Source organism: Oncorhynchus mykiss, chromosome 23 (assembly GCF_013265735.2).
Source record: "Oncorhynchus mykiss isolate Arlee chromosome 23, USDA_OmykA_1.1, whole genome shotgun sequence".
NCBI classification, from domain to species: Eukaryota; Metazoa; Chordata; class Actinopteri; order Salmoniformes; family Salmonidae; genus Oncorhynchus; species Oncorhynchus mykiss.
The window spans coordinates 6,760,790-6,785,579 of NC_048587.1; the positions used below are offsets into that span (position 1 = coordinate 6,760,790).

The following is a 24,790-nucleotide window of genomic DNA, read 5'->3' on the forward strand; positions in this document are numbered from 1 at the left end:
TCCACCGTGTGTAGAACCTGGAACACAGAACAAACATCTCAATACCACGACTCCCACCGTGTGTAGAACCTGGAACACAGAACAAACACCTCAATACCACTCCTTCCACCGTGTGTAGAACCTGGAACACAGAACAAACACCTCAATACCACTCCTTCCACCGTGTGTAGAACCTGGAACACAGAACAAACACCTCAATACCACGACTCCCACTCCTTCCACCATGTGTAGAACCTGGAACACAGAACAAACATCTCAATACCACGACTCCCACTCCTTCCACCGTGTGTAGAACCTGGAACACAGAACAAACATCTCAATACCACGACTCCCACCGTGTGTAGAACCTGGAACACAGAACAAACATCTCAATACCACGACTCCCACTCCTTCCACCGTGTGTAGAACCTGGAACACAGAACAAACATCTCAATACCACGACTCCCACCGTGTGTAGAACCTGGAACACAGAACAAACATCTCAATACCACGACTCCCACTCCTTCCACCGTGTGTAGAACCTGGAACACAGAACAAACACCTCAATACCACGACTCCCACTCCTTCCACCGTGTGTAGAACCTGGAACACAGAACAAACACCTCAATACCACGACTCCCACCGTGTGTAGAACCTGGAACACAGAACAAACATCTCATTAGCTTTGCCTGCCAGGGATCCAATACAACCCAAAGAACCACAGCGATACAGCAGTAGCCATCATCTCATCTCCTACGGATGTAACAGCCTACCAGGGATCCAATACAACCCAAAGAACCAGCGATACAGCAGTAGCCATCATCTCATCTCCTACAGATGTAACTGCCTACCAGGGATCCAATACAACCCAATGTAACAACCTACCAGGGATCCAATACAACCCAATGTAACAGCCTACCAGGGATCCAATACAACCCAATGTAACAGCCTACCAGGGATCCAATACAGCAGTAGCCATCATCTCATCTCCTACAGATGTAACAGCCTACCAGGGATCCAATACAACCCAATGTAACAGCCTACCAGGGATCCAATACAACCCAATGTAACAGCCTACCAGGGATCCAATACAACCCAAAGAACCAGCTAAATTCCAGACATGTTTCCATCTGTAGCTTGTTTTCCATCTTCGTTTAGAATAGTGAGCCAACGTGCTTTCAGCTCTTTAACTTCCCTGACTGATCAGAACTCATGTTCTCCTGCTCCCTGTCTCTCTGTAGTAGACATGTAGCGAGCCGTATGTTTGGAACTTCGAATCGAAATATTGAGGGGGGGGGGGGGTCACTGTAACATATGAACAATAAAGGTATATTGTATTGGCCACAGTGTGTGGAGACGGGGGCCAGAGCCCAGCCACAGTGTGTGGATAGGGGGCCAGAGCCCAGCCAGTGTGTGGATATGGGGCCAGAGCCCAGCCACAGTGTGTGGAGACGGGGCCAGAGCCCAGCCACAGTGTGTGGATAGGGGGGGCCAGAGCCCAGCCACAGTGTGTGGATGGGGGGGGCCAGAGCCGGCCACAGTGTGTGGATAGGGGGCCAGAGCCCAGCCACAGTGTGTGGATAGGGGGGGCCAGAGCTGGCCACAGTGTGTGTGATTCTCAACAGGGAGCGCAGTCGTGCAGTCTGTCCTGTAAATCTTTGCAGGGGACAGTGTGTGTGTGTGTGTGTGTGTGTGTGTGTGTGTGTGTGTGTTTGTGTGTGTGTGTGTGTGTGTTTCTTACCAGTGAGAGCAGTCATGCAGGCTGTCATGGAGGGTCTTGCGGAGGACTGAGTCCTTGTCATATATCCCCCAGGTAGCCTGCAGTACTGAGTCTAACAGGCAGTCTCCCTGTGTACGGTTCCACAGGGCATACAGTCTGCTGTCCAGCCTGGTACCCAGCTCCAAGGACCAGTTGATGATGGGAGACTCCTCCTCTAGCTCTGTAGAGACACACACACACACACACACACACACACACACACACACACACACACACACACACACACACACACACACACACACACACACACACACACACACACACACACACACACACACACACACACACACACACACACACACACAGACAGAGAGAAAGGACACACACACACACACAAAGAGAGAGAGAGAAAAGACACACACAGACACACACACACACACTCACAAAGGGAGAGAGAGAAAAGACACACACAGACACACACACACACACACACACACAAAGAGAGAGAGAGAAAAGACACACACAGACACACACACACACACACACAAAGAGAGAGAGAGAAAGGACACACACAGACACAGAGAGGACACATACATTGTTAGCCATTTAGAGAGAGAGGACACAGCAACTCAATTACGTAATTCTTCCCTCGTCTCCCCTTGGCCCTGCAACAACCAACTGGAGCATCCTATTTCTCCCATGTAACCCAATTACACTACTAGCTGAAATAGGTCACAAGACACCTCCGAGACCTAGACACACCTGGGAGAATCATTGGAGTAAGTGAACACTCAATAAGGATGTAGAGCTGAAACGTCTGTGTAGTTAACCCTGATGGTAACTAGCTAGCTGGGGAGAGGAGAGGGAGGTGAGGTAACTAGCTAGCTGGGGAGAGGAGAGGGCGGTGAGGTAACTAGCTAGCTGGGGAGAGGAGAGGGCGGTGAGGTAACTAGCTAGCTGCTGAGAGGAGAGGGAGGTGAGGTAACTAGCTAGCTGAGGAGAGGGCGGTGAGGTAACTAGCTAGCTGGTGAGAGGAGAGGGAGGTGAGGTAACTAGCTAGCTGAGGAGAGGAGAGGGCGGTGAGGTAACTAGCTAGCTGGTGAGAGGAGGGAGTGGTGAGGTAACTAGCTAGCTGGTGAGAGGGCGGTGAGGTAACTAGCTAGCTGGGGAGAGGGCGGTGAGGTAACTAGCTAGCTGAGGAGAGGAGAGGGCGGTGAGGTAACTAGCTAGCTGGTGAGAGGAGAGGGAGGTGAGGTAACTAGCTAGCTGAGGAGAGGAGAGGGCGGTGAGGTAACTAGCTAGCTGGTGAGAGGAGGGAGTGGTGAGGTAACTAGCTAGCTGGTGAGAGGGCGGTGAGGTAACTAGCTAGCTGGGGAGAGGGCGGTGAGGTAACTAGCTAGCTGAGGAGAGGAGAGGGCGGTGAGGTAACTAGCTAGCTGGGGAGAGGAGGGAGTGGTGAGGTAACTAGCTAGCTGGTGAGAGGGCGGTGAGGTAACTAGCTAGCTGGTGAGAGGAGAGGGAGGTGAGGTAACTAGCTAGCTGAGGAGAGGAGAGGGCGGTGAGGTAACTAGCTAGCTGGTGAGAGGAGGGAGTGGTGAGGTAACTAGCTAGCTGGTGAGAGGGCGGTGAGGTAACTAGCTAGCTGGGGAGAGGGCGGTGAGGTAACTAGCTAGCTGAGGAGAGGAGAGGGCGGTGAGGTAACTAGCTAGCTGGGGAGAGGAGGGAGTGGTGAGGTAACTAGCTAGCTGGTGAGAGGGCGGTGAGGTAACTAGCTAGCTGGGGAGAGGGCGGTGAGGTAACTAGCTAGCTGAGGAGAGGAGAGGGCGGTGAGGTAACTAGCTAGCTGGTGAGAGGAGGGAGTGGTGAGGTAACTAGCTAGCTGGTGAGAGGGCGGTGAGGTAACTAGCTAGCTGGTGAGAGGAGAGGGAGGTGAGGTAACTAGCTAGCTGAGGAGAGGAGAGGGCGGTGAGGTAACTAGCTAGCTGGTGAGAGGAGGGAGTGGTGAGGTAACTAGCTAGCTGGTGAGAGGGCGGTGAGGTAACTAGCTAGCTGGGGAGAGGGCGGTGAGGTAACTAGCTAGCTGAGGAGAGGAGAGGGCGGTGAGGTAACTAGCTAGCTGGTGAGAGGAGAGGGAGGTGAGGTAACTAGCTAGCTGAGGAGAGGAGAGGGCGGTGAGGTAACTAGCTAGCTGGTGAGAGGAGGGAGTGGTGAGGTAACTAGCTAGCTGGTGAGAGGGCGGTGAGGTAACTAGCTAGCTGGGGAGAGGGCGGTGAGGTAACTAGCTAGCTGAGGAGAGGAGAGGGCGGTGAGGTAACTAGCTAGCTGGGGAGAGGAGGGAGTGGTGAGGTAACTAGCTAGCTGGTGAGAGGGCGGTGAGGTAACTAGCTAGCTGGGGAGAGGGCGGTGAGGTAACTAGCTAGCTGAGGAGAGGAGAGGGCGGTGAGGTAACTAGCTAGCTGGTGAGAGGAGGGAGTGGTGAGGTAACTAGCTAGCTGGTGAGAGGGCGGTGAGGTAACTAGCTAGCTGGGGAGAGGGCGGTGAGGTAACTAGCTAGCTGAGGAGAGGAGAGGACGGTGAGGTAACTAGCTAGCTGAGGAGAGGGCGGTGAGGTAACTAGCTAGCTGAGGAGAGGGCGGTGAGGTAACTAGCTAGCTGAGGAGAGGGCGGTGAGATAACTAGCTAGCTGAGGAGAGGTAAATAGCTAGCTGAGGAGAGGAGCAGATTGGGCTCCTAAAAGGAGGACTCTTCGCTTTTCTACCTGCTCATCTGAAAGACTGACTGACGCAGAATTACCACCCACAAAATTCACCCCTAACATACACTGAGTGCACAAAACTTTAGGAACACCTGCTCTTTCAATAACAGACTGACCAGGTGAATCCAGGTGAACGCTATGATCCCTTATTGATGTCACTTGTTAAATCCACTTCAATCAGTGTAGATGAAGGAGTGGATTTAAATTGAATTGAAGTGGATTTAACAAGTGACATCAATAAGGGATCATAGCTTTCACCTGGATCCACCTGGTCAGAGACAGGTTAAAGAAGGATTTATAAGACTGGAGACAATTGAGGCATGGATTGTGTATGTGAGTCCTTCAGAGGGTGAATGAGCAAGACTAAAGATTTAAGTGCCTTTGAACAGGGTATGGTAGTAGGGTCCAGGGGCACCGGTTTGTGTCAAGAACTGCAACGCTGCTGGGTTTTTCCACACTCAACAGTTTCCTGTGTGAATCAAGAACGGTCCACCACCCAAAGGACATCCAGCCAACATGAGGACATCCAGCCAACGTGAGGACATCCAGCCAACATGAGGACATCCAGCCAACGTGAGGACATCCAGCCAACATGAGGACATCCAGCCAACATGAGGACATCCAGCCAATGTGAGGACATCCAGCCAACGTGAGGACATCCAGCCAACGTGAGGACATCCAGCCAACATGAGGACATCCAGCCAACGTGAGGACATCCAGCCAACGTGACACAACAGTGGGACGCATTAGAGTCAACATCCTCCAGCAGCCCTGTGGAACGCTTTCAATACTTTGTGTCGAGTCCGTGACCCAATGAATTGAGGCTGTTCTGAGGGGCGCAACTCAATATTGGGAAGGTGTTCCTAATGTTCTGTACACTCAGTGTATATTTGGCACAGAGTTGACTGTCATGGAACAGCGTGTGCTCTTAAAGGAGCTTCTCTCTTTCATCACTTTACAACTGGTCATCTGAGACGGACGCAAAAGGATCAAACCACACACACACACACACACACACACACAGACACACAGACACACACACACACACACACACACACACACACTGACAGACACACACACACACGCACACACACACACTTGATTCTAATGGTAAATATTCAACATGCAGTTCGCATCCCTGACATGGGGTGGATGGGAGGTATTGAGAAAATATCCAGAGATATCAAGAATCCTCTGAGATCGTTTTACCTTTCTGTACATCTCGATCTAACACCTCGTCAAACAGCTTCTCCTGGACTGCAGTGGGCAGGTCTTCGATGTCTGCAGAAACACACAACGAGAGAGAGAGCGGGAGAGAGAGAGAGAGAGAGAGAGAGAGAGAGAGAGAGAGAGAGAGAGAGAGAGAGAGAGAGAGAGAGAGAGAGCGAGAGAGAGAGAGAGAGAGGGAGTGGAATTAGGTGACTTAAAAATTAAAAAAAAGCTAATATTATTATCAGCTAGATTACAAAATTCCCCCTGTTCACATTTACCTATATTGACTGCCTAACACCCCCCCCCCTCCCCCCCACACCCCCCCACAAATCAAAACGGTCATAGTGAACACAGAAAACAACACTGAGAAAAGATGCTTGTAAAAAACCTTCATAAAATTATCTACATTTTGCCAATTGGTGACTGAACAGTAAACATGCTGTTCTTGCCCGGTAGCTCAGTTTGGTCAGACAGCTCTAGGCAGAGTGTGGGTAGTTCAATATGTTTTCCATTTCCCAATGATGGAAACTTTCAAGACTCTAGTAATTGTTTTATACCCTTCCCCAGATATAGGCCTCGTCACATATCTCGGGGATCTACGGAGAGTTCCTTGGACTTCCCGGTATAGGTTCTACACGAACATGCGCTGTCACCTGTGGGACCCTATATAGACAGGTGTGTTTCTTCCTAAATCATGTCCAAACCATTTAAAATTGGCCACAGGTGGACTCCAAATAAAGGTGCAGTGACGTCAAGAACGACGAAAGGAAATTGGAAGAACCCGAGCTCGATTTGGAGTGTTATAGCAAAGGGGTGTGAATCCATTCTGAATTCAGGCTGTAACAACAACAGGTGTAATAAATCAAGGGGGTGTGAATACATTCTGAAGGCACAGTAGCTGCACGGCTAACGGCATACACAGAAGAGAACACTGGTGACCATTCTCTGGCTCAATAGTGAATACACTGGGGGGGGAGGGGGGGGGGGAGACAGAGAGAGAGAGAGAGAGAGAGAGAGAGAGAGAGAGACACAGAGAGAGAGAGAGAGAGACACAGAGAGAGAGAGAGAGAGAGAGAGAGAGAGAGAGAGAGAGAGAGAGAGACCGAGAGAGAGAGAGAGACAGAGAGAGAGAGAGCGAGAGAGAGCGAGAGAGAGCGAGAGAGAGAGAGAGACCTCTCACTGTAATGGCCTGAAGCCAAGCTCTGCCTGCACAGAAATACTAGCCTGTTCTGTGTGTACAGTTAAGTGCACATCTCTGAAATCTCAATGACGATATTATGCAGGCGGGAAAAGACTGGATACAGTCTCTCTCTCCCTCACTAAGACTAGCTACTGTTCTACAAGACTGGATACAGTCTCTCTCTCCCTCACTAAGACTAGCTACTGTACTACAAGACTGGATACAGTCTCTCTCTCCCTCACTAAGACTAGATACTGTTCTACAAGACTGGATACAGTCTCTCCCTCACCAAGACTAGCTACTGTTCTACAAGACTGGATACAGTCTCTCCCTCACCAAGACTAGCTACTGTTCTACAAGGATGGATGCAGTCTCTCTCACCCTCACTAAGACTAGCTACTGTACTACAAGGATAACCTACATTGTTAATTCATACACTTAAACATACTTCCTAAATGTATTTTATATACAGAACAACTTGAAATTGGATGAAACATTTCAGTCATTTTGCTAATTTTAATCACGATGAACAAATCTCCCTCGGACATTTAGCTTGTTACCCATCAATTCATCATCCCTGAGGGACACTGAGGACAAACAGCAAGATGTACAGTAAGGACAGGGAAGGTCGGTCACCTGCGGGCAGTGTGAAGGTCACCAGGTCAGAGAGGAAGTAACAGTTGAAGTCTCCTTTACGTTGGTGCAGAGAGGCAGCGATCTCCCTGCGGATCTGTTCCGTCAGCTCACCACACACCATGGCAGGGATACACTTAGCCGCCTGCTGGGACACCTGCACGGGGATGGAGGGAGGACAGACTCATTACGACAAGACAGCTTTTCATTTCAGTCATTTCAGTCGCTGTAGTGGCTGAAGTGTATAGTGTTGAGTCATTACTCAAAGCCAGTGGCATGTCATTAGTAAAGATTGAAAAAGGTAAGGGGCCTAGACAGCTGCCCTGGGGAATTCCTGATTCTACCTGGATTATGTTGAGAGGCTTCCATTAAAGAACACCCCCACTGTACACACACTTACACAAGGGTTTTGTGTTGTAGATATGCGGTAGTAGGGTAGGGGCTTGAGGGCACACACTTACACAAGGGTTTTGTGTTGTAGATATGCGGTAGTAGAGTAGGGGCTTGAGGGCACACACTTACACAAGGGTTTTGTGTTGTAGATATGCGGTAGTAGAGTAGGGGCTTGAGGGCACACACTTACACAAGGGTTTTGTGTTGTAGATATGCGGTAGTAGAGTAGGGGCTTGAGGGCACACACTTACACAAGGGTTTTGTGTTGTTGATATGCGGTAGTAGGGTAGGGGCTTGAGGGCACACACTTACACAAGGGTTTTGTGTTGTAGATATGCGGTAGTAGAGTAGGGGCTTGAGGGCACACACTTACACAAGGGTTTTGTGTTGTAGATATGCGGTAGTAGAGTAGGGGCTTGAGGGCACACACTTACACAAGGGTTTTGTGTTGTAGATATGCGGTAGTAGAGTAGGGGCTTGAGGGCACACACTTACACAAGGGTTTTGTGTTGTAGATATGTGGTAGTGGAGTAGGGGCTTGAGGGCAAACACTTAATGCGTTTAGAAATATGTTGTGAATGTATTGTAATGTTTTTAAAATTGTATAACCGCATTAATTTTGCTACACCCCAGGATGAGTAGCTGCTGCTTTTGGCAGGAACTAATGGGGATCCATAATAAACCCCAGGAAGAGTAGCTGCTGCCTTGGCAGGAACTAATGGGGATCCATAATAAACCCCAGGATGAGTAGCTGCGGGGGATCCATAATGAGTAGCTATGGGGATGAGTAGTGGGGATGAGTAGCTATGGGGATCCATAATAAACCCCAGGAAGAGTAGCTGCTGCCTTGGCAGGAACTAATGGGGATCCATGATAAACCCCAGGAAGAGTAGCTGCTGCCTTGGCAGGAACTAATGGGGATCCATAATAAACCCCAGGAAGAGTAGCTGCTGCCTTGGCAGGAACTAATGGGGATCCATAATAAACCCCAGGAAGAATAGCTGCTGCCTTGGCAGGAAGTAATGGGGATCCATAATAAACCCCAGGAAGAGTAGCTGCTGCCTTGACAGGAACTAATGGGGATCCATAATAAACCCCAGGAAGAGTAGCTGCTGCCTTGACAGGAACTAATGGGGATCCATAATAAACCCTAGGAAGAGTAGCTGCTGCCTTGGCAGGAACTAATGGAGATCCATAATAAATACAAACCAAAATGTTTCTCATATTCTAAGCTAGTTGTACCCATGCTAGCATCTTCAGATCTCCCCTTCCTTAATTTCTAACAGATATTTTGATCTCTGTCACATGAAACCGCTCACACATGCGGTGCGCTTTTGAGAACAATGTTTCCCCGCTAAATGCAATTTGAAAGATTTGGGCCACGTGCGTATTGTTGAGCTTATAATATGAATAAATAAAACTCGATCAACATTTTAAGCTAAACGATCTGATATGTTGCATCAGCATCATTGCTTTAAAAAAAAATATATATATATAAGAGTACTTGGATTAGTAAAAAATAATAATAAATCTGTCCTACTTGCAAAAACGTTTCAGGAAACTTGTGTTGGATTTCAAGATGTCTGATTCGGGAAACGAATGAGTACAGTTGCTTGCTTATATGTGAATTACAGTTGTGATAAGTCTGACTGTGAGTCAGACGCCATTTTGTGTTTTTCCCCCTTCTGGATTCTTTGTCTCCCTGACTCGAACTTTACGTTCGAGCCATTCTGATAATTGGTACTGTTCCAAATAGCTAGTCGGTCCATGCGAGGGACAAAATTGATTCGAATCTGGACATTCACCCTGACTCTTATGTATTTCAAAAACAAATGTAACTTTACCTCAGTGAGAAGGATAGCCAACATGTCTTGTCTCTGGAAGCGGATGGCCAGGTGAACTAGCGTAAAGCCATCGTTGAAGGCAGTGGCACGGTTCAGGAGACGGACCTCGTCTGAAGTCAGCTGACGGGCGATGTCACCGCCGGACTCCTTGTAGGCCTCGACAGCAGCCATGTTCCCCTCCACCACACCTGCAGCACACACATTTAGTGTTTTACCATTTAGGCTACATTTTTTAAATCATAAGCTGACACCTAGGCTACATTTAGACAGAATTCTGATTTAAAATATATATATATATATACAGTGGGGCAAAAACATATTTTTTTGCAAATAAATTCATAAAAAATCCTACAATGTGATTTTCTGGATTTTTTTCTTCTCATTTTGTCTGTCATATTTGAAGTGTACCTATGATAAAAAAATGACAAGCCTCTCTCATCTTTTTAAGTGGGAGAACTTGCACAATTGGTGGCTGACTAAATACTTTTTTTGCCCCACTGTATGTTTTGCTTTGAAAAGAGCTGACGTGATTGGTCAAAAGAAGATCAGAATTGGGCTGCCTGTCTAAAGGTAGCCAGATAGACAGGGACAGGGAAAGTGGAGGGAGGAACTCATTACTGGGGATGACCCCGGAACAAGTTATATTAAATTGAAACTTTACTTGTCTCTGCAGAGAAATTTATTGTGCAGCCAGGAGAAGGCTACACAAAACAACAAATAGTACTAAAGTTTACACGTTTAAAACAAAAACAAAAAACATAAAAACAAATCCACTGACTTCACTGAACACAACACACTGTGTATCTGCCACTGTGAGACTGTCAAGATAAATAAAGATTCTGTACAGACATTGTGTTCCTCCCTCGCTTCTACAAACACTGTTCTACTGTCAGATCCTGACTGTCATCTCTCCCTACTCTTGTCATCCACAGAAAGGGAAATATTAGAGCTGGCAGTGAACAGTCAAGCTGTCAGGCTGGTCATTGTTAAGAGATATACCGTAGGTCGAGGCCTGTAGAGCTGGCAGTGAACAGTCAGGCTGGTCATTGTTAGGAGATATACCGTAGGTCGAGGCCTGTAGAGCTGGCAGTGGACAGTCAGGCTGGTCATTGTTCAGAGATATACCGTAGGTCGAGGCCTGTAGAGCTGGCAGTGGACAGTCAGGCTGGTCATTGTTCAGAGATATACCGTAGGTCGAGGCCTGTAGAGCTGGCAGTGGACAGTCAGGCTGGTCATTGTTCAGAGATATACCGTAGGTCGAGGCCTGTAGAGCTGGCAATGGACAGTCAGGCTGGTCATTGTTCAGAGATATACTGTAGGTCGAGGCCTGTATGCTTGCTTCGCTTTGTGTAGGTAGGCCTTTAGCCTAGATAACGTCCCTCAATGTACTTTGACGTACATCCGACCCGTGAACCAAGTTTCTATCAACAACATTCACGTCATTGCAGACAGATACATGAGCTTTCCATTTTAAATATGATGTCTAACGTGACCATTAAAAGAACCGATATTATACATGGACATTGTCAAGAGGTATAGTCCTACTACCTTGCTTTGTGTGTAGCCTAGGTAATAAAAAATATATATATATATCCCTTGATGTTGAAATACCGTCTGTAAGGAAAGTTTAAAATCGTCAAACATTCATATCATTGCAGACAGATGTCGAAGCGTTCCCATTTGAAATATCATATCCCAAATGTCCTGCTTCTGCAACCGTATCTGAATGGATTAAAGCTCGGATCGGCTCCAGAGGTGCGTCCCCATACAGACAGCTGGTTATAAAACGCTAGACGTAATTGGCCGGCTGTGGTGTTCATTAATAAATGACCTCCACATCATTATCCATCACATACTGAATGGGCTCCATGCTGTTCCTAGTCACTGCCAATTCATCTACAGCCCCCACGGGGCTTTGGGTAGGTTAGTATGCATTATGAAGCCTTTATGTAGGTTATAAGGCATTATGAAGACATTATGTAGGTTTGTATGTATTATGAAACCTTTACGTAGGTTAGTATGCATTATGAAGTCATTAAGTAGGTTATAAGGCATTATGAAGTCATTATGTAGGTTTGTATGTATTATGAAACCTTTACGTAGGTTAGTATGCATTATGAAGTCATTAAGTAGGCTATAAGGCATTATGAAGACATTATGTAGGTTTGTATGTATTATGAAACCTTTACGTAGGTTAGTATGCATTATGAAGTCATTAAGTAGGCTATAAGGCATTATGAAGCCATTATGTAGGTTAGTATGCATTATGAAGTCATTAAGTAGGTTATAAGGCATTATGAAGCCATTATGTAGGTTAGTAGGCATTATGAAGACATTATGTAGGTTAGTAGGCATTATGAAGCCATTATGTAGGTTAGTATGCATTATGAAGTCATTATGTAGGTTAGTAGGCATTATGAAGCCATTATGTAGGTTAGTATGCATTATGAAGCCATTATGTAGGTTAGTATGCATTATGAAGTCATTAAGTAGGTTAGTGTTCCTAGTCCCCCGTGGGGCTTTTGTCGTAAGTCATTATGTAGTTTAGTAGGCTTTATGAAGCCATTATGTAGGTTACTGTTCCTAGTCCCCCCCATAGGGCTTTGGTCAAGAGTAGTGCACTATATAGGGAGTCGTTTGGGAGGTATCCTTAATCTCATTTGAGTAAGGAGGAAGAGGAGGAGGAGGAGGAAGATAACTCTGATATGACAGCAGGGGTGGAAAAGGAACTCAATCGTCATACTTGAGTAAAATTAAAAAGAGACCTTAATAGAAAATGACTCAAGTAAAAATGAAAGTCACCCAGTAAAACACTACTTAAGTAAAAGTCTAAAAAGTATTTGGTTTAAAATATACTTAAGGGGCCACACTCCAACACTCAGACATAATTTACAAACAAAGCATTGGTGTTTAGTGAGTCCTCCAGATCAGAGGCAGTAGAGATGACCAGGGATGTTCTCTGTTTAGTGAGTCCTCCAGATCAGAGGCAGTAGGGATGGACCAGGGATGTTCTCTGTTTAGTGAGTCCTCCAGATCAGAGGCAGTAGGGATGGACCAGGGATGTTCTCTGTTTAGTGAGTCCTCCAGATCAGAGGCAGTAGGGATGACCAGGGATGTTCTCTGTTTAGTGAGTCCTCCAGATCAGAGGCAGTAGGGATGGACCAGGGATGTTCTCTGTTTAGTGAGTCCTCCAGATCAGAGGCAGTAGGGATGGACCAGGGATGTTCTCTGTTTAGTGAGTCCTCCAGATCAGAGGCAGTAGGGATGGACCAGGGATGTTCTCTGTTTAGTGAGTCCTCCAGATCAGAGGCAGTAGGGATGACCAGGGATGTTCTCTGTTTAGTGAGTCCTCCAGATCAGAGGCAGTAGGGACGACCAGGGATGTTCTCTGTTTAGTGAGTCCTCCAGATCAGAGGCAGTAGGGATGACCAGGGATGTTCTCCGTTTAGTGAGTCCTCCAGATCAGAGGCAGTAGGGATGGACCAGGGATGTTCTCTGTTTAGTGAGTCCTCCAGATCAGAGGCAGTAGGGATGACCAGGGATGTTCTCTGTTTAGTGAGTCCTCCAGATCAGAGGCAGTAGGGATGACCAGGGATGTTCTCTGTTTAGTGAGTCCTCCAGATCAGAGGCAGTAGGGACGACCAGGGATGTTCTCTGTTTAGTGAGTCCTCCAGATCAGAGGCAGTAGGGACGACCAGGGATGTTCTCTGTTTAGTGAGTCCTCCAGATCAGAGGCAGTAGAGATGACCAGGGATGTTCTCTGTTTAGTGAGTCCTCCAGATCAGAGGCTGTAGGGATGACCAGGGATGTTCTCTGTTTAGTGAGTCCTCCAGATCAGAGGCAGTAGGGATGACGAGGGATGTTCTCTGTTTAGTGAGTCCTCCAGATCAGAGGCAGTAGGGATGACCAGGGATGTTATCTGTTTAGTGAGTCCTCCAGATCAGAGGTAGTAGGGATGACCAGGGATGTTCTTTTGATAAGTGTGTGAATTGGACCATTTTCATGTCGAAATGTCAAGAAAGGCCGTTGTGAGGTCAGGACGCTCAGATCAACCCTACTCCTCGGCCAAAGCGTCCAGTGTGCACTCTGAATGCCCCGATCAGACAACGCCCTGAATTTAAGAACGCCCAGAGCGCACTCTGGCACTCCAAATTGAATCTACAAACACACCCGAAGTCTAGCTAGAAATGTTTTATGCTAACAAGTTAGCGAGAGGTTGCATAGCAACAGCATCAACTTCCGGTAGACAGGCGAAGCGCCAGTACGCTCAGCTGAAAGGATAGCGTTCGTTTACAGTCCACAAAAAGTAACTAATAGTATATACTCATTAAGTAAGTGGTATACAGTATGTTAATGTGGGGTATTCAAACACAGCTAATGTGTTTTTAGGTGTGGATGTAGTTTGTTGATTAGAACGACGTTGAAGTATGTAAAAAAAAATCAACCAAGCATATCCCAAATGTTTATAGAACGATAAAAAAAATGTTTTTAAATAAACTACAGCCGTTGTCAGGTTATGAGTAAAATAGGTGATTTAACATGGGAGTAAAGGGTGTACCCTACTCGGGGGTGTGGTCACGTTAAGCCACGCCTCACCGTGTACATCCCATCGGTTCAGTATGAATAAATGTATCACGCTCAGTGCCATGGTGAATCCTATTTCCCCCATCCTCTCTATTCAGTTGACAAACAGGCTAATAGCATTGTCATTGGTTATACCCTCTCTATTCAGTTGACAAACAGGCTAATAGTATTGTCATTGGTTACACCCTCTCTATTCAGTTGACAAACAGGCTAATAGTATTGTCATTGGTTATACCCTCTCTATTCAGTTGACAAACAGGCTAATAGTATTGTCATTGGTTACACCCTCTCTATTCAGTTGACAAACAGGCTAATAGTATTGTCATTGGTTACACCCTCTCTATTCAGTTGACAAACAGGCTAATAGTATTGTCATTGGTTATACCCTCTCTATTCAGTTGACAAACAGGCTAATAGTATTGTCATTGGTTACACCCTCTCTATTCAGTTGACAAACAGGCTAATAGTATTGTCATTGGTTACACCCTCTCTATTCAGTTGACAAACAGGCTAATAGTATTGTCATTGGTTACACCCTCTCTATTCAGTTGACAAACAGGCTAATAGTATTGTCATTGGTTACACCCTCTCTATTCAGTTGACAAACAGGCTAATAGTATTGTCATTGGTTATACCCTCTCTATTCAGTTGACAAACAGGCTAATAGTATTGTCATTGGTTACACCCTCTCTATTCAGTTGACAAACAGGCTAATAGTATTGTCATTGGTTACACCCTCTCTATTCAGTTGACAAACAGGCTAATAGTATTGTCATTGGTTATACCCTCTCTATTCAGTTGACAAACAGGCTAATAGCATTGTCATTGGTTACACCCTCTCTATTCAGTTGACAAACAGGCTAATAGTATTGTCATTGGTTATACCCTCTCTATTCAGTTGACAAACAGGCTAATAGTATTGTCATTGGTTACACCCTCTCTAGTCAGTTGACAAACAGGCTAATAGTATTGTCATTGGTTACACCCTCTCTATTCAGTTGACAAACAGGCTAATAGTATTGTCATTGGTTACACCCTCTCTATTCAGTTGACAAACAGGCTAATAGTATTGTCATTGGTTACACCCTCTCTATTCAGTTGACAAACAGGCTAATAGTATTGTCATTGGTTACACCCTCTCTATTCAGTTGACAAACAGGCTAATAGTATTGTCATTGGTTACACCCTCTCTATTCAGTTGACAAACAGGCTAATAGTATTGTCATTGGTTATACCCTCTCTATTCAGTTGACAAACAGGCTAATAGTATTGTCATTGGTTACACCCTCTCTATTCAGTTGACAAACAGGCTAATAGTATTGTCATTGGTTACACCCTCTCTATTCAGTTGACAAACAGGCTAATAGTATTGTCATTGGTTACACCCTCTCTATTCAGTTGACAAACAGGCTAATAGTATTGTCATTGGTTATACCCTCTCTATTCAGTTGACAAACAGGCTAATAGTATTGTCATTGGTTACACCCTCTCTATTCAGTTGACAAACAGGCTAATAGTATTGTCATTGGTTACACCCTCTCTATTCAGTTGACAAACAGGATAATAGCATTGTCATTGGTTATACCCTCTCTATTCAGTTGACAAACAGGCTAATAGTATTGTCATTGGTTACACCCTCTCTATTCAGTTGACAAACAGGCTAATAGTATTGTCATTGGTTATACCCTCTCTATTCAGTTGACAAACAGGCTAATAGTATTGTCATTGGTTACACCCTCTCTATTCAGTTGACAAACAGGATAATAGCATTGTCATTGGTTATACCCTCTCTATTCAGTTGACAAACAGGCTAATAGTATTGTCATTGGTTACACCCTCTCTATTCAGTTGACAAACAGGCTAATAGTATTGTCATTGGTTACACCCTCTCTATTCAGTTGACAAACAGGCTAATAGTATTGTCATTGGTTATACCCTCTCTATTCAGTTGACAAACAGGCTAATAGTATTGTCATTGGTTACACCCTCTCTATTCAGTTGACAAACAGGCTAATAGTATTGTCATTGGTTACACCCTCTCTATTCAGTTGACAAACAGGATAATAGCATTGTCATTGGTTATACCCTCTCTATTCAGTTGACAAACAGGCTAATAGTATTGTCATTGGTTATACCCTCTCTATTCAGTTGACAAACAGGCTAATAGCATTTTGTCACAACACTGCATTGTATATCATTGTTTTCCCAACTTCACTCAATTCAACACATCAACGTGTTAAAACGTAATGACTCGACACAACGGACTCGTTCTTTCCAACAGGAAAACATGAACAAACGTTACTGTCGTTGGCTTGACTGAAACGGAGCAATATTACATATTATATTATATCACACATAGCTTCCTGCTATGGAAAACCAATGAGATCCTCCGATCAGCTTCCTTCAGAATAACCAGTACTGAAACTAAAACCAATGAGATCCTCCGATCAGCTTCCTTCAGAATAACCAGTACTGAAACTAAAACCAATGAGATCCTCCGATCAGCTTCCTTCAGAATAACCAGTACTGAAACTAAAACCAATGAGATCCTCCGATCAGCTTCCTTCAGAACAACCAGTACTGAAACTAAAACCAATGAGATTCTCCGATCAGCTTTCTTCAGAATAACCAGTACTGAAACTAAAACCAATGAGATCCTCCGATCAGCTTCCTTCAGAATAACCAGTACTGAAACTAAAACCAATGAGATCCTCCGATCAGCTTCCTTCAGAATAACCAGTACTGAAACTAAAACCAATGAGATCCTCCGATCAGCTTCCTTCAGAATAACCAGTACTGAAACTAAAACCAATGAGATCCTCCGATCAGCTTCCTTCAGAATAACCAGTACTGAAACTAAAACCAATGACATCATCTGATCAGAGTTCTCCTTCAGAATAACCAATGAGATCATCTGATCAGAGTTCTCCTTCAGAATAACGAATGAGATCATCTGATCAGAGTTTTCCTTCAGAATAACCAGTACTGAAACTGAAACCAATGAGATCATCTGATCATAGTTTTTCTTCAGAATAACCAATGACATCATCTGATCAGAGTTCTCCTTCAGAATAACCAGTACTGAAACTAAAACCAATGAGATCCTCCGATCAGCTTCCTTCAGAATAACCAGTACTGAAACTAAAACCAATGACATCATCTGATCAGAGTTTTTCTTCAGAATAACCAATGACATCATCTGATCAGAGTTCTCCTTCAGAATAACCAATGACATCATCTGATCAGAGTTCTCCTTCAGAATAACCAATGATATCATCTGATCAGAGTTCTCCTTCAGAATAACCAATGACATCATCTGATCAGAGTTCTTCTTCAGAATAACCAATGATATCATCTGATCAGAGTTCTCCTTCAGAACAACCAATGACATCATCTGATCAGAGTTCTCCTTCAGAATAACCAATGACATCATCTGATCAGAGTTCTCCTTCAGAATAACCAATGACATCATCTGATCAGAGTTCTTCTTCAGAATAACCAATGATATCATCTGATCAGAGTTCTCCTTCAGAACAACCAATGACATCATCTGATCAGAGTTCTCCTTCAGAATAACCAATGACATCATCTGATCAGAGTTCTCCTTCAGAATAACCAATGACATCATCTGATCAGAGTTCTCCTTCAGAATAACCAATGACATCATCTGATCAGAGTTCTCCTTCAGAATAACCAATGACATCATCTGATCAGAGTTTTCCTTCAGAATAACCAGTACTGAAACTAAAACCAATGAAATCATCTGATCAGCTTCCTTCAGAATAACCAATGAGATCATCTGATCAGAGTTCTCCTTCAGAATAACCAATGAGATCATCTGATCAGAGTTCTCCTTCAGAATAACCAGTACTGAAACTAAAACCAATGAGATCCTCCGATCAGCTTCCTTCAGAATAACCAGTACTGAAACTAAAACCAATGACATCATCTGATCAGAGTTTTTCTTCAGAATAACCAATGACATCATCTGATCAGAGTTCTCCTTCAGAATAACCAATGACATCATCTGATCAGAGTTCTCCTTCAGAATAACCAATGATATCATCTGATCAGAGTTCTCCTTCAGAATAACCAATGACATCATCTGATCAGAGTTCTTCTTCAGAATAACCAATGATATCATCTGATCAGAGTTCTCCTTCAGAACAACCAATGACATCATCTGATCAGAGTTCTCCTTCAGAATAACCAATGACATCATCTGATCAGAGTTCTCCTTCAGAATAACCAATGACATCATCTGATCAGAGTTCTCCTTCAGAATAACCAATGACATCATCTGATCAGAGTTCTCCTTCAGAATAACCAATGACATCATCTGATCAGAGTTTTCCTTCAGAATAACCAATGAGATCATTGGAATCAGAGTTTTTCTTCAACCTGTGCTCTAATATTAGTCACTAAGTCAGATAATAAACTGTAAGGTGATGTCTGGTGTCTGGTTGGCCTCATTTGCACCTGAGAGGCGCAGAGGTCTAAGACACTACATCTCAGTGCAGGACTCGTCACTGCAGTACCTGGTTCGAATCCAGGCTGCATCACACCCGGCCGTAGTTGGGAGTCCCCGCACAAACGGCTCAGGTTTGGGTAGGCCGTCATCGTAAAAAAATAATTTGTTCTTAACTGACTTGCCTAGTTTAGTAAATACAAAAAAGAAAGCCTAACCTAATAACCCAGACAATATCACATTCATTGGTCAATATGCATGTCCCAAGACAATATTGTGTCTCAACACACTCTCTAGCCAGACTTATTGTATCTCAACAACAAACTCTCTAGCCAGACTTATGACAGTATTGTATCTCAACAAACTCTCTAGCCAGACTTATGACAGTATTGTATCTCAACAACAGACTCCCTGGCCAGACATTATGTAGGCTATTATGAAGTCATTATGTAGGTTAGTAGGTGTTATGAAGTCATTATGTAGGTTAGTAGGTGGTATGAAGTCATTTTGTAGGTTAGTAGGTGGTATGAAGTCATTATGTAGGTTAGTAGGTGGTATGAAGTCATTATGTAGGTTAGTAGGTGGTATGAAGTCATTATGTAGGTTAGTAGGTGGTATGAAGTCATTATGTAGGTTAGTAGGTGGTATGAAGTCATTATGTAGGTTAGTAGGTGGTATGAAGTCATTATGTAGGTTAGTAGGTGGTATGAAGTCATAATGTAGGTTAGTAGGTGGTATGAAGTCATTATGTAGGTTAGTAGGTGTTATGAAGTCATTATGTAGGTTAGTAGGTGGTATGAAGTCATTATGTAGGTTAGTAGGTGTTATGAAGTCATTATGTAGGTTAGTAGGTGGTATGAAGTCATTATGTAGGTTAGTAGGCGGTATGAAGTCATTATGTAGGTTAGTAGGTGGTATGAAGTCATTATGTAGGTTAGTAGGTGGTATGAAGTCATTATGTAGGTTAGTAGGTGGTATGAAGTCATTATGTAGGTTAGTAGGTGGTATGAAGTCATTATGTAGGTTAGTAGGTGGTATGAAGTCATTATGTAGGTTAGTAGGTGGTATGAAGTCATTATGTAGGTTAGTAGGTGGTATGAAGTCATAATGTAGGTTAGTAGGTGGTATGAAGTCATTATGTAGGTTAGTAGGTGGTATGAAGTCATTATGTAGGTTAGTAGGTGGTATGAAGTCATTATGTAGGTTAGTAGGTGGTATGAAGTCATTATGTAGGTTAGTAGGTGGTATGAAGTCATTATGTAGGTTAGTAGGTGGTATGAAGTCATTATGTAGGTTAGTAGGTGGTATGAAGTCATTATGTAGGTTAGTAGGTGGTATGAAGCCATTATGTAGGTTAGTAGGTGGTATGAAGTCATTATGTAGGTTAGTAGGTGGTATGAAGTCATTATGTAGGTTAGTAGGTGGTATGAAGTCATTATGTAGGTTAGTAGGTGGTATGAAGTCATTATGTAGGTTAGTAGGTGGTATGAAGTCATTATGTAGGTTAGTAGGTGTTATGAAGTCATTATGTAGGTTAGTAGGTGGTATGAAGTCATTATGTAGGTTAGTAGGTGGTATGAAGTCATTATGTAGGTTAGTAGGTGGTATGAAGTCATTATGTAGGTTAGTAGGTGGTATGAAGTCATTATGTAGGTTAGTAGGTGGTATGAAGTCATTATGTAGGTTAGTAGGTGGTATGAAGTCATTATGTAGGTTAGTAGGTGGTATGAAGTCATTATGTAGGTTAGTAGGTGGTATGAAGTCATTATGTAGGTTAGTAGGTGGTATGAAGTCATTATGTAGGTTAGTAGGTGGTATGATAGGGCAGTCAAATGATTGTGGTCACCATAATAGCTGTTCGAATAGCATTTTATTGTATAAAAAAAATGTTTTTTTGACGTACATTTTCTCCAATCCTACGCCTCCTCTCATTTTATTGACGTACATTTTCTCCAATCCCCCGCCTCCTCTCATTTTATTGATGCACATTTTCTCCAATCCCCCGCCTCCTCTCATTTTATTGATGTCCATTTTCTCCAATCCCCCGCCTCCTCTCATTTTATTGATGCACATTTTCTCCAATCCCCCGCCTCCTCTCATTTTATTGATGTCCATTTTCTCCAATCCCCCGCCTCTGACTGCATGTGCTGCCATAGAAATATAATGAATAGAATGGGAATCCTCATTCAGGAGCAAAAAGCAGGAAGTAAAATACGAGCCATGTGATTTGTTGATTCAACTCAACTGACATTACCAAAAAAACTCCATAAGGGTGGTATGAGGGCCCGACGTCCACAGGTGGGGGTTGTGACAACACTGTGCAGGACGTTTGGCATTTGCCAGAGAACACCAAGATTGGCAAATTCACCACTGGCGCCCTGTGCTCTTCACAGATGAAAGCAGGTTCACACTGAGCACATGTGACAGACGTGACAGAGTCTGGAGACGCCGTGGAGAACGTTCTGCTGCCTGCAACATCCTCCAGCATGACCGGTTTGGCGGAGGGTCAGTTATGGTGTGGGGTGGCATTTCTTTGGGGGGCCGCACAGCCCTCCATGTGCTTGCCAGAGGTAGCCTGACTGCCATTAGGTACCGAGATGAGATCCTCAGACGCCTTGTGAGACCATATGCTGGTGCGGTTGGCCCTGGGTTCCTCCTAATGCAAGACAATGGTAGACCTCATGTGGCTGGAGTGTGTCAGCAGTTCCTGCAAGAGGAAGTTAGTAGGTAATAGTACCAGCCCCTGGTCATGAAGTCATTAGGTCAGTTAGTAGGTAATTGTATAGGTCAGTTAGTAGGTAATTGAACCCCTAGTCATGAAGTCATTAGGTCAGTTAGTAGGTAATAGTACCAGCCCCTGGTCATGAAGTCATTAGGTCAGTTAGTAGGTAATTGTATAGGTCAGTTAGTAGGTAATTGAACCAGCCCCTAGTCATGAAGTCATTAGGTCAGTTAGTAGGTAATTGTACCAGCCCCTAGTCATGAAGTCATTAGGTCAGTTAGTAGGTAATTGTACCAGCCCCTAGTCATGAAGTCATTAGGTCAGTTAGTAGGTAACTGTACCAGCCCCTAGTCATTAGGTCAGTTAGTAGGTAATAGTACCAGCCCCTGGTCATGAAGTCATTAGGTCAGTTAGTAGGTAATTGTATAGGTCAGTTAGTAGGTAATTGAACCCCTAGTCATGAAGTCATTAGGTCAGTTAGTAGGTAATTGTATAGGTCAGTTAGTAGGTAATTGAACCAGCCCCTAGTCATGAAGTCATTAGGTCAGTTAGTAGGTAATTGTACCAGCCCCTAGTCATGAAGTCATTAGGTCAGTTAGTAGGTAATTGTACCAGCCCCTAGTCATGAAGTCATTAGGTCAGTTAGTAGGTAACTGTACCAGCCCCTAGTCATTAGGTCAGTTAGTAGGTAATTGAACCAGCCCCTAGTCATGAAGTCATTAGGTCAGTTAGTAGGTAATAGTACCAGCCCCTAGTCATGAAGTCATTAGGTCAGTTAGTAGGTAATTGTACCAGCCCCTGGTCATGAAGTCATTAGGTCAGTTAGTAGGTAATTGTACCAGCCCCTAGTCATGAAGTCATTAGGTCAGTTAGTAGGTAATTGTACCAGCCCCTAGTCATGAAGTCATTAGGTCAGTTAGTAGGTAATTGTACCAGCCCCTAGTCATGAAGTCATTAGGTCAGTTAGTAGGTAATAGAACCAGCCCCTAGTCATGAAGTCATTAGGTCAGTTAGTAGGTAATTGTACCAGCCCCTAGTCATGAAGTCATTAGGTCAGTTAGTAGGTAATTGTACCAGCCCCTAGTCATGAAGTCATTAGGTCAGTTAGTAGGTAATTGTACCAGCCCCTAGTCATGAAGTCATTAGGTCAGTTAGTAGGTAATTGTACCAGCCCCTAGTCATGAAGTCATTAGGTCAGTTAGTGGGTAATTGTACCAGCCCCTAGTCATGAAGTCATTAGGTCAGTTAGTAGGTAACTGTACCAGCCCCTAGTCATTAGGTCAGTTATACCCCCTAGTCATGAAGTCATTAGGTCAGTTAGTAGGTAATAGTACCAGCCCCTAGTCATTAGGTCAGTTAGTAGGTAATTGTATAGGTCAGTTAGTAGGTAATTGAACCACCCCCTAGTCATGAAGTCATTAGGTCAGTTAGTAGGTAATTGTACCAGCCCCTAGTCATGAAGTCATTAGGTCAGTTAGTAGGTAATTGAACCACCCCCTAGTCATGAAGTCATTAGGTCAGTTAGTAGGTAATTGTACCAGCCCCTAGTCATGAAGTCATTAGGTCAGTTAGTAGGTAATTGAACCAGCCCCTAGTCATGAAGTCATTAGGTCAGGTATACCCCCTAGTCATGAAGTCATTAGGTCAGTTAGTAGGTAATTGTACCAGCCCCTGGTCATGAAGTCATTAGGTCAGTTAGTAGGTAATTGTATAGGTCAGTTAGTAGGTAATTGAACCAGCCCCTAGTCATGAAGTCATTAGGTCAGTTAGTAGGTAACTGTACCAGCCCCTGGTCATGAAGTCATTAGGTCAGTTAGTAGGTAATTGTACCAGCCCCTAGTCATGAAGTCATTAGGTCAGTTAGTAGGTAACAGTACCAGCCCCTAGTCATGAAGTCATTAGGTCAGTTAGTAGGTAACTGTACCAGCCCCTAGTCATGAAGTCATTAGGTCAGTTAGTAGGTAATAGTACCAGCCCCTAGTCATGAAGTCATTAGGTCAGTTAGTAGGTAATTGTACCAGCCCCTAGTCATGAAGTCATTAGGTCAGTTAGTAGGTAATTGTACCAGCCCCTAGTCATGAAGTCATTAGGTCAGTTAGTAGGTAATAGTACCAGCCCCTAGTCATGAAGTCATTAGGTCAGTTAGTAGGTAATTGTACCAGCCCCTAGTCATGAAGTCATTAGGTCAGTTAGTAGGTAATTGAACCAGCCCCTAGTCATGAAGTCATTAGGTCAGTTATACCCCCTGGTCATGAAGTCATTAGGTCAGTTAGTAGGTAATAGTACCAGCCCCTAGTCATGAAGTCATTAGGTCAGTTAGTAGGTAATTGTATAGGTCAGTTAGTAGGTAATTGAACCAGCCCCTAGTCATGAAGTCATTAGGTCAGTTAGTAGGTAATTGAACCAGCCCCTAGTCATGAAGTCATTAGGTCAGTTAGTAGGTAATTGAACCAGCCCCTAGTCATGAAGTCATTAGGTCAGTTAGTAGGTAATAGTACCAGCCCCTAGTCATTAGGTCAGTTAGTAGGTAATTGAACCAGCCCCTAGTCATGAAGTCATTAGGTCAGTTAGTAGGTAACTGTACCAGCCCCTAGTCATGAAGTCATTAGGTCAGTTAGTAGGTAATTGAACCAGCCCCTAGTCATGAAGTCATTAGGTCAGTTATAGCCCCTAGTCATGAAGTCATTAGGTCAGTTATACCCCCTAGTCATGAAGTCATTAGGTCAGTTAGTAGGTAATTGTACCAGCCCCTAGTCATGAAGTCATTAGGTCAGTTAGTAGGTAATAGTACCAGCCCCTAGTCATGAAGTCATTAGGTCAGTTATACCCCCTAGTCATGAAGTCATTAGGTCAGTTATACCCCCTAGTCATGAAGTCATTAGGTCAGTTATACCCCCTAGTCATGAAGTCATTAGGTCAGTTATACCCCCTAGTCATGAAGTCATTAGGTCAGTTAGTAGGTAATTGTACCAGCCCCTAGTCATGAAGTCATTAGGTCAGTTAGTAGGTAATTGTACCAGCCCCTAGTCATGAAGTCATTAGGTCAGTTAGTAGGTAATTGTATAGGTCAGTTAGTAGGTAATTGAACCAGCCCCTAGTCATGAAGTCATTAGGTCAGTTAGTAGGTAACTGTACCAGCCCCTAGTCATGAAGTCATTAGGTCAGTTAGTAGGTAATTGTACCAGCCCCTAGTCATGAAGTCATTAGGTCAGTTAGTAGGTAATTGTATAGGTCAGTTAGTAGGTAATTGAACCAGCCCCTAGTCATGAAGTCATTAGGTCAGTTAGTAGGTAACTGTAC

At 44.2% G+C, this 24,790-nt stretch overlaps 1 protein-coding gene across 3 annotated transcripts in view; it reads right to left on the reverse strand.

Annotated features, from left to right (window-relative positions):
• Positions 1–24,790, reverse strand: part of LOC110510773 (ubiquitin thioesterase ZRANB1) — a 67,351-nt gene that overhangs the window by 14,417 nt on the left and 28,144 nt on the right. For all 3 annotated transcript variants that reach the window (XM_036960851.1, XM_036960849.1, XM_036960850.1), the window contains exons 3-6: positions 9,717–9,904; positions 7,483–7,636; positions 5,664–5,735; positions 1,721–1,919 (exon numbers count right to left, since the gene is read on the reverse strand). In XM_036960851.1, coding sequence (XP_036816746.1) covers positions 1,721–1,919; positions 5,664–5,735; positions 7,483–7,636; positions 9,717–9,904 — 613 coding nt within the window. The remainder of the gene's footprint in view (positions 1–1,720; positions 1,920–5,663; positions 5,736–7,482; positions 7,637–9,716; positions 9,905–24,790) is intronic.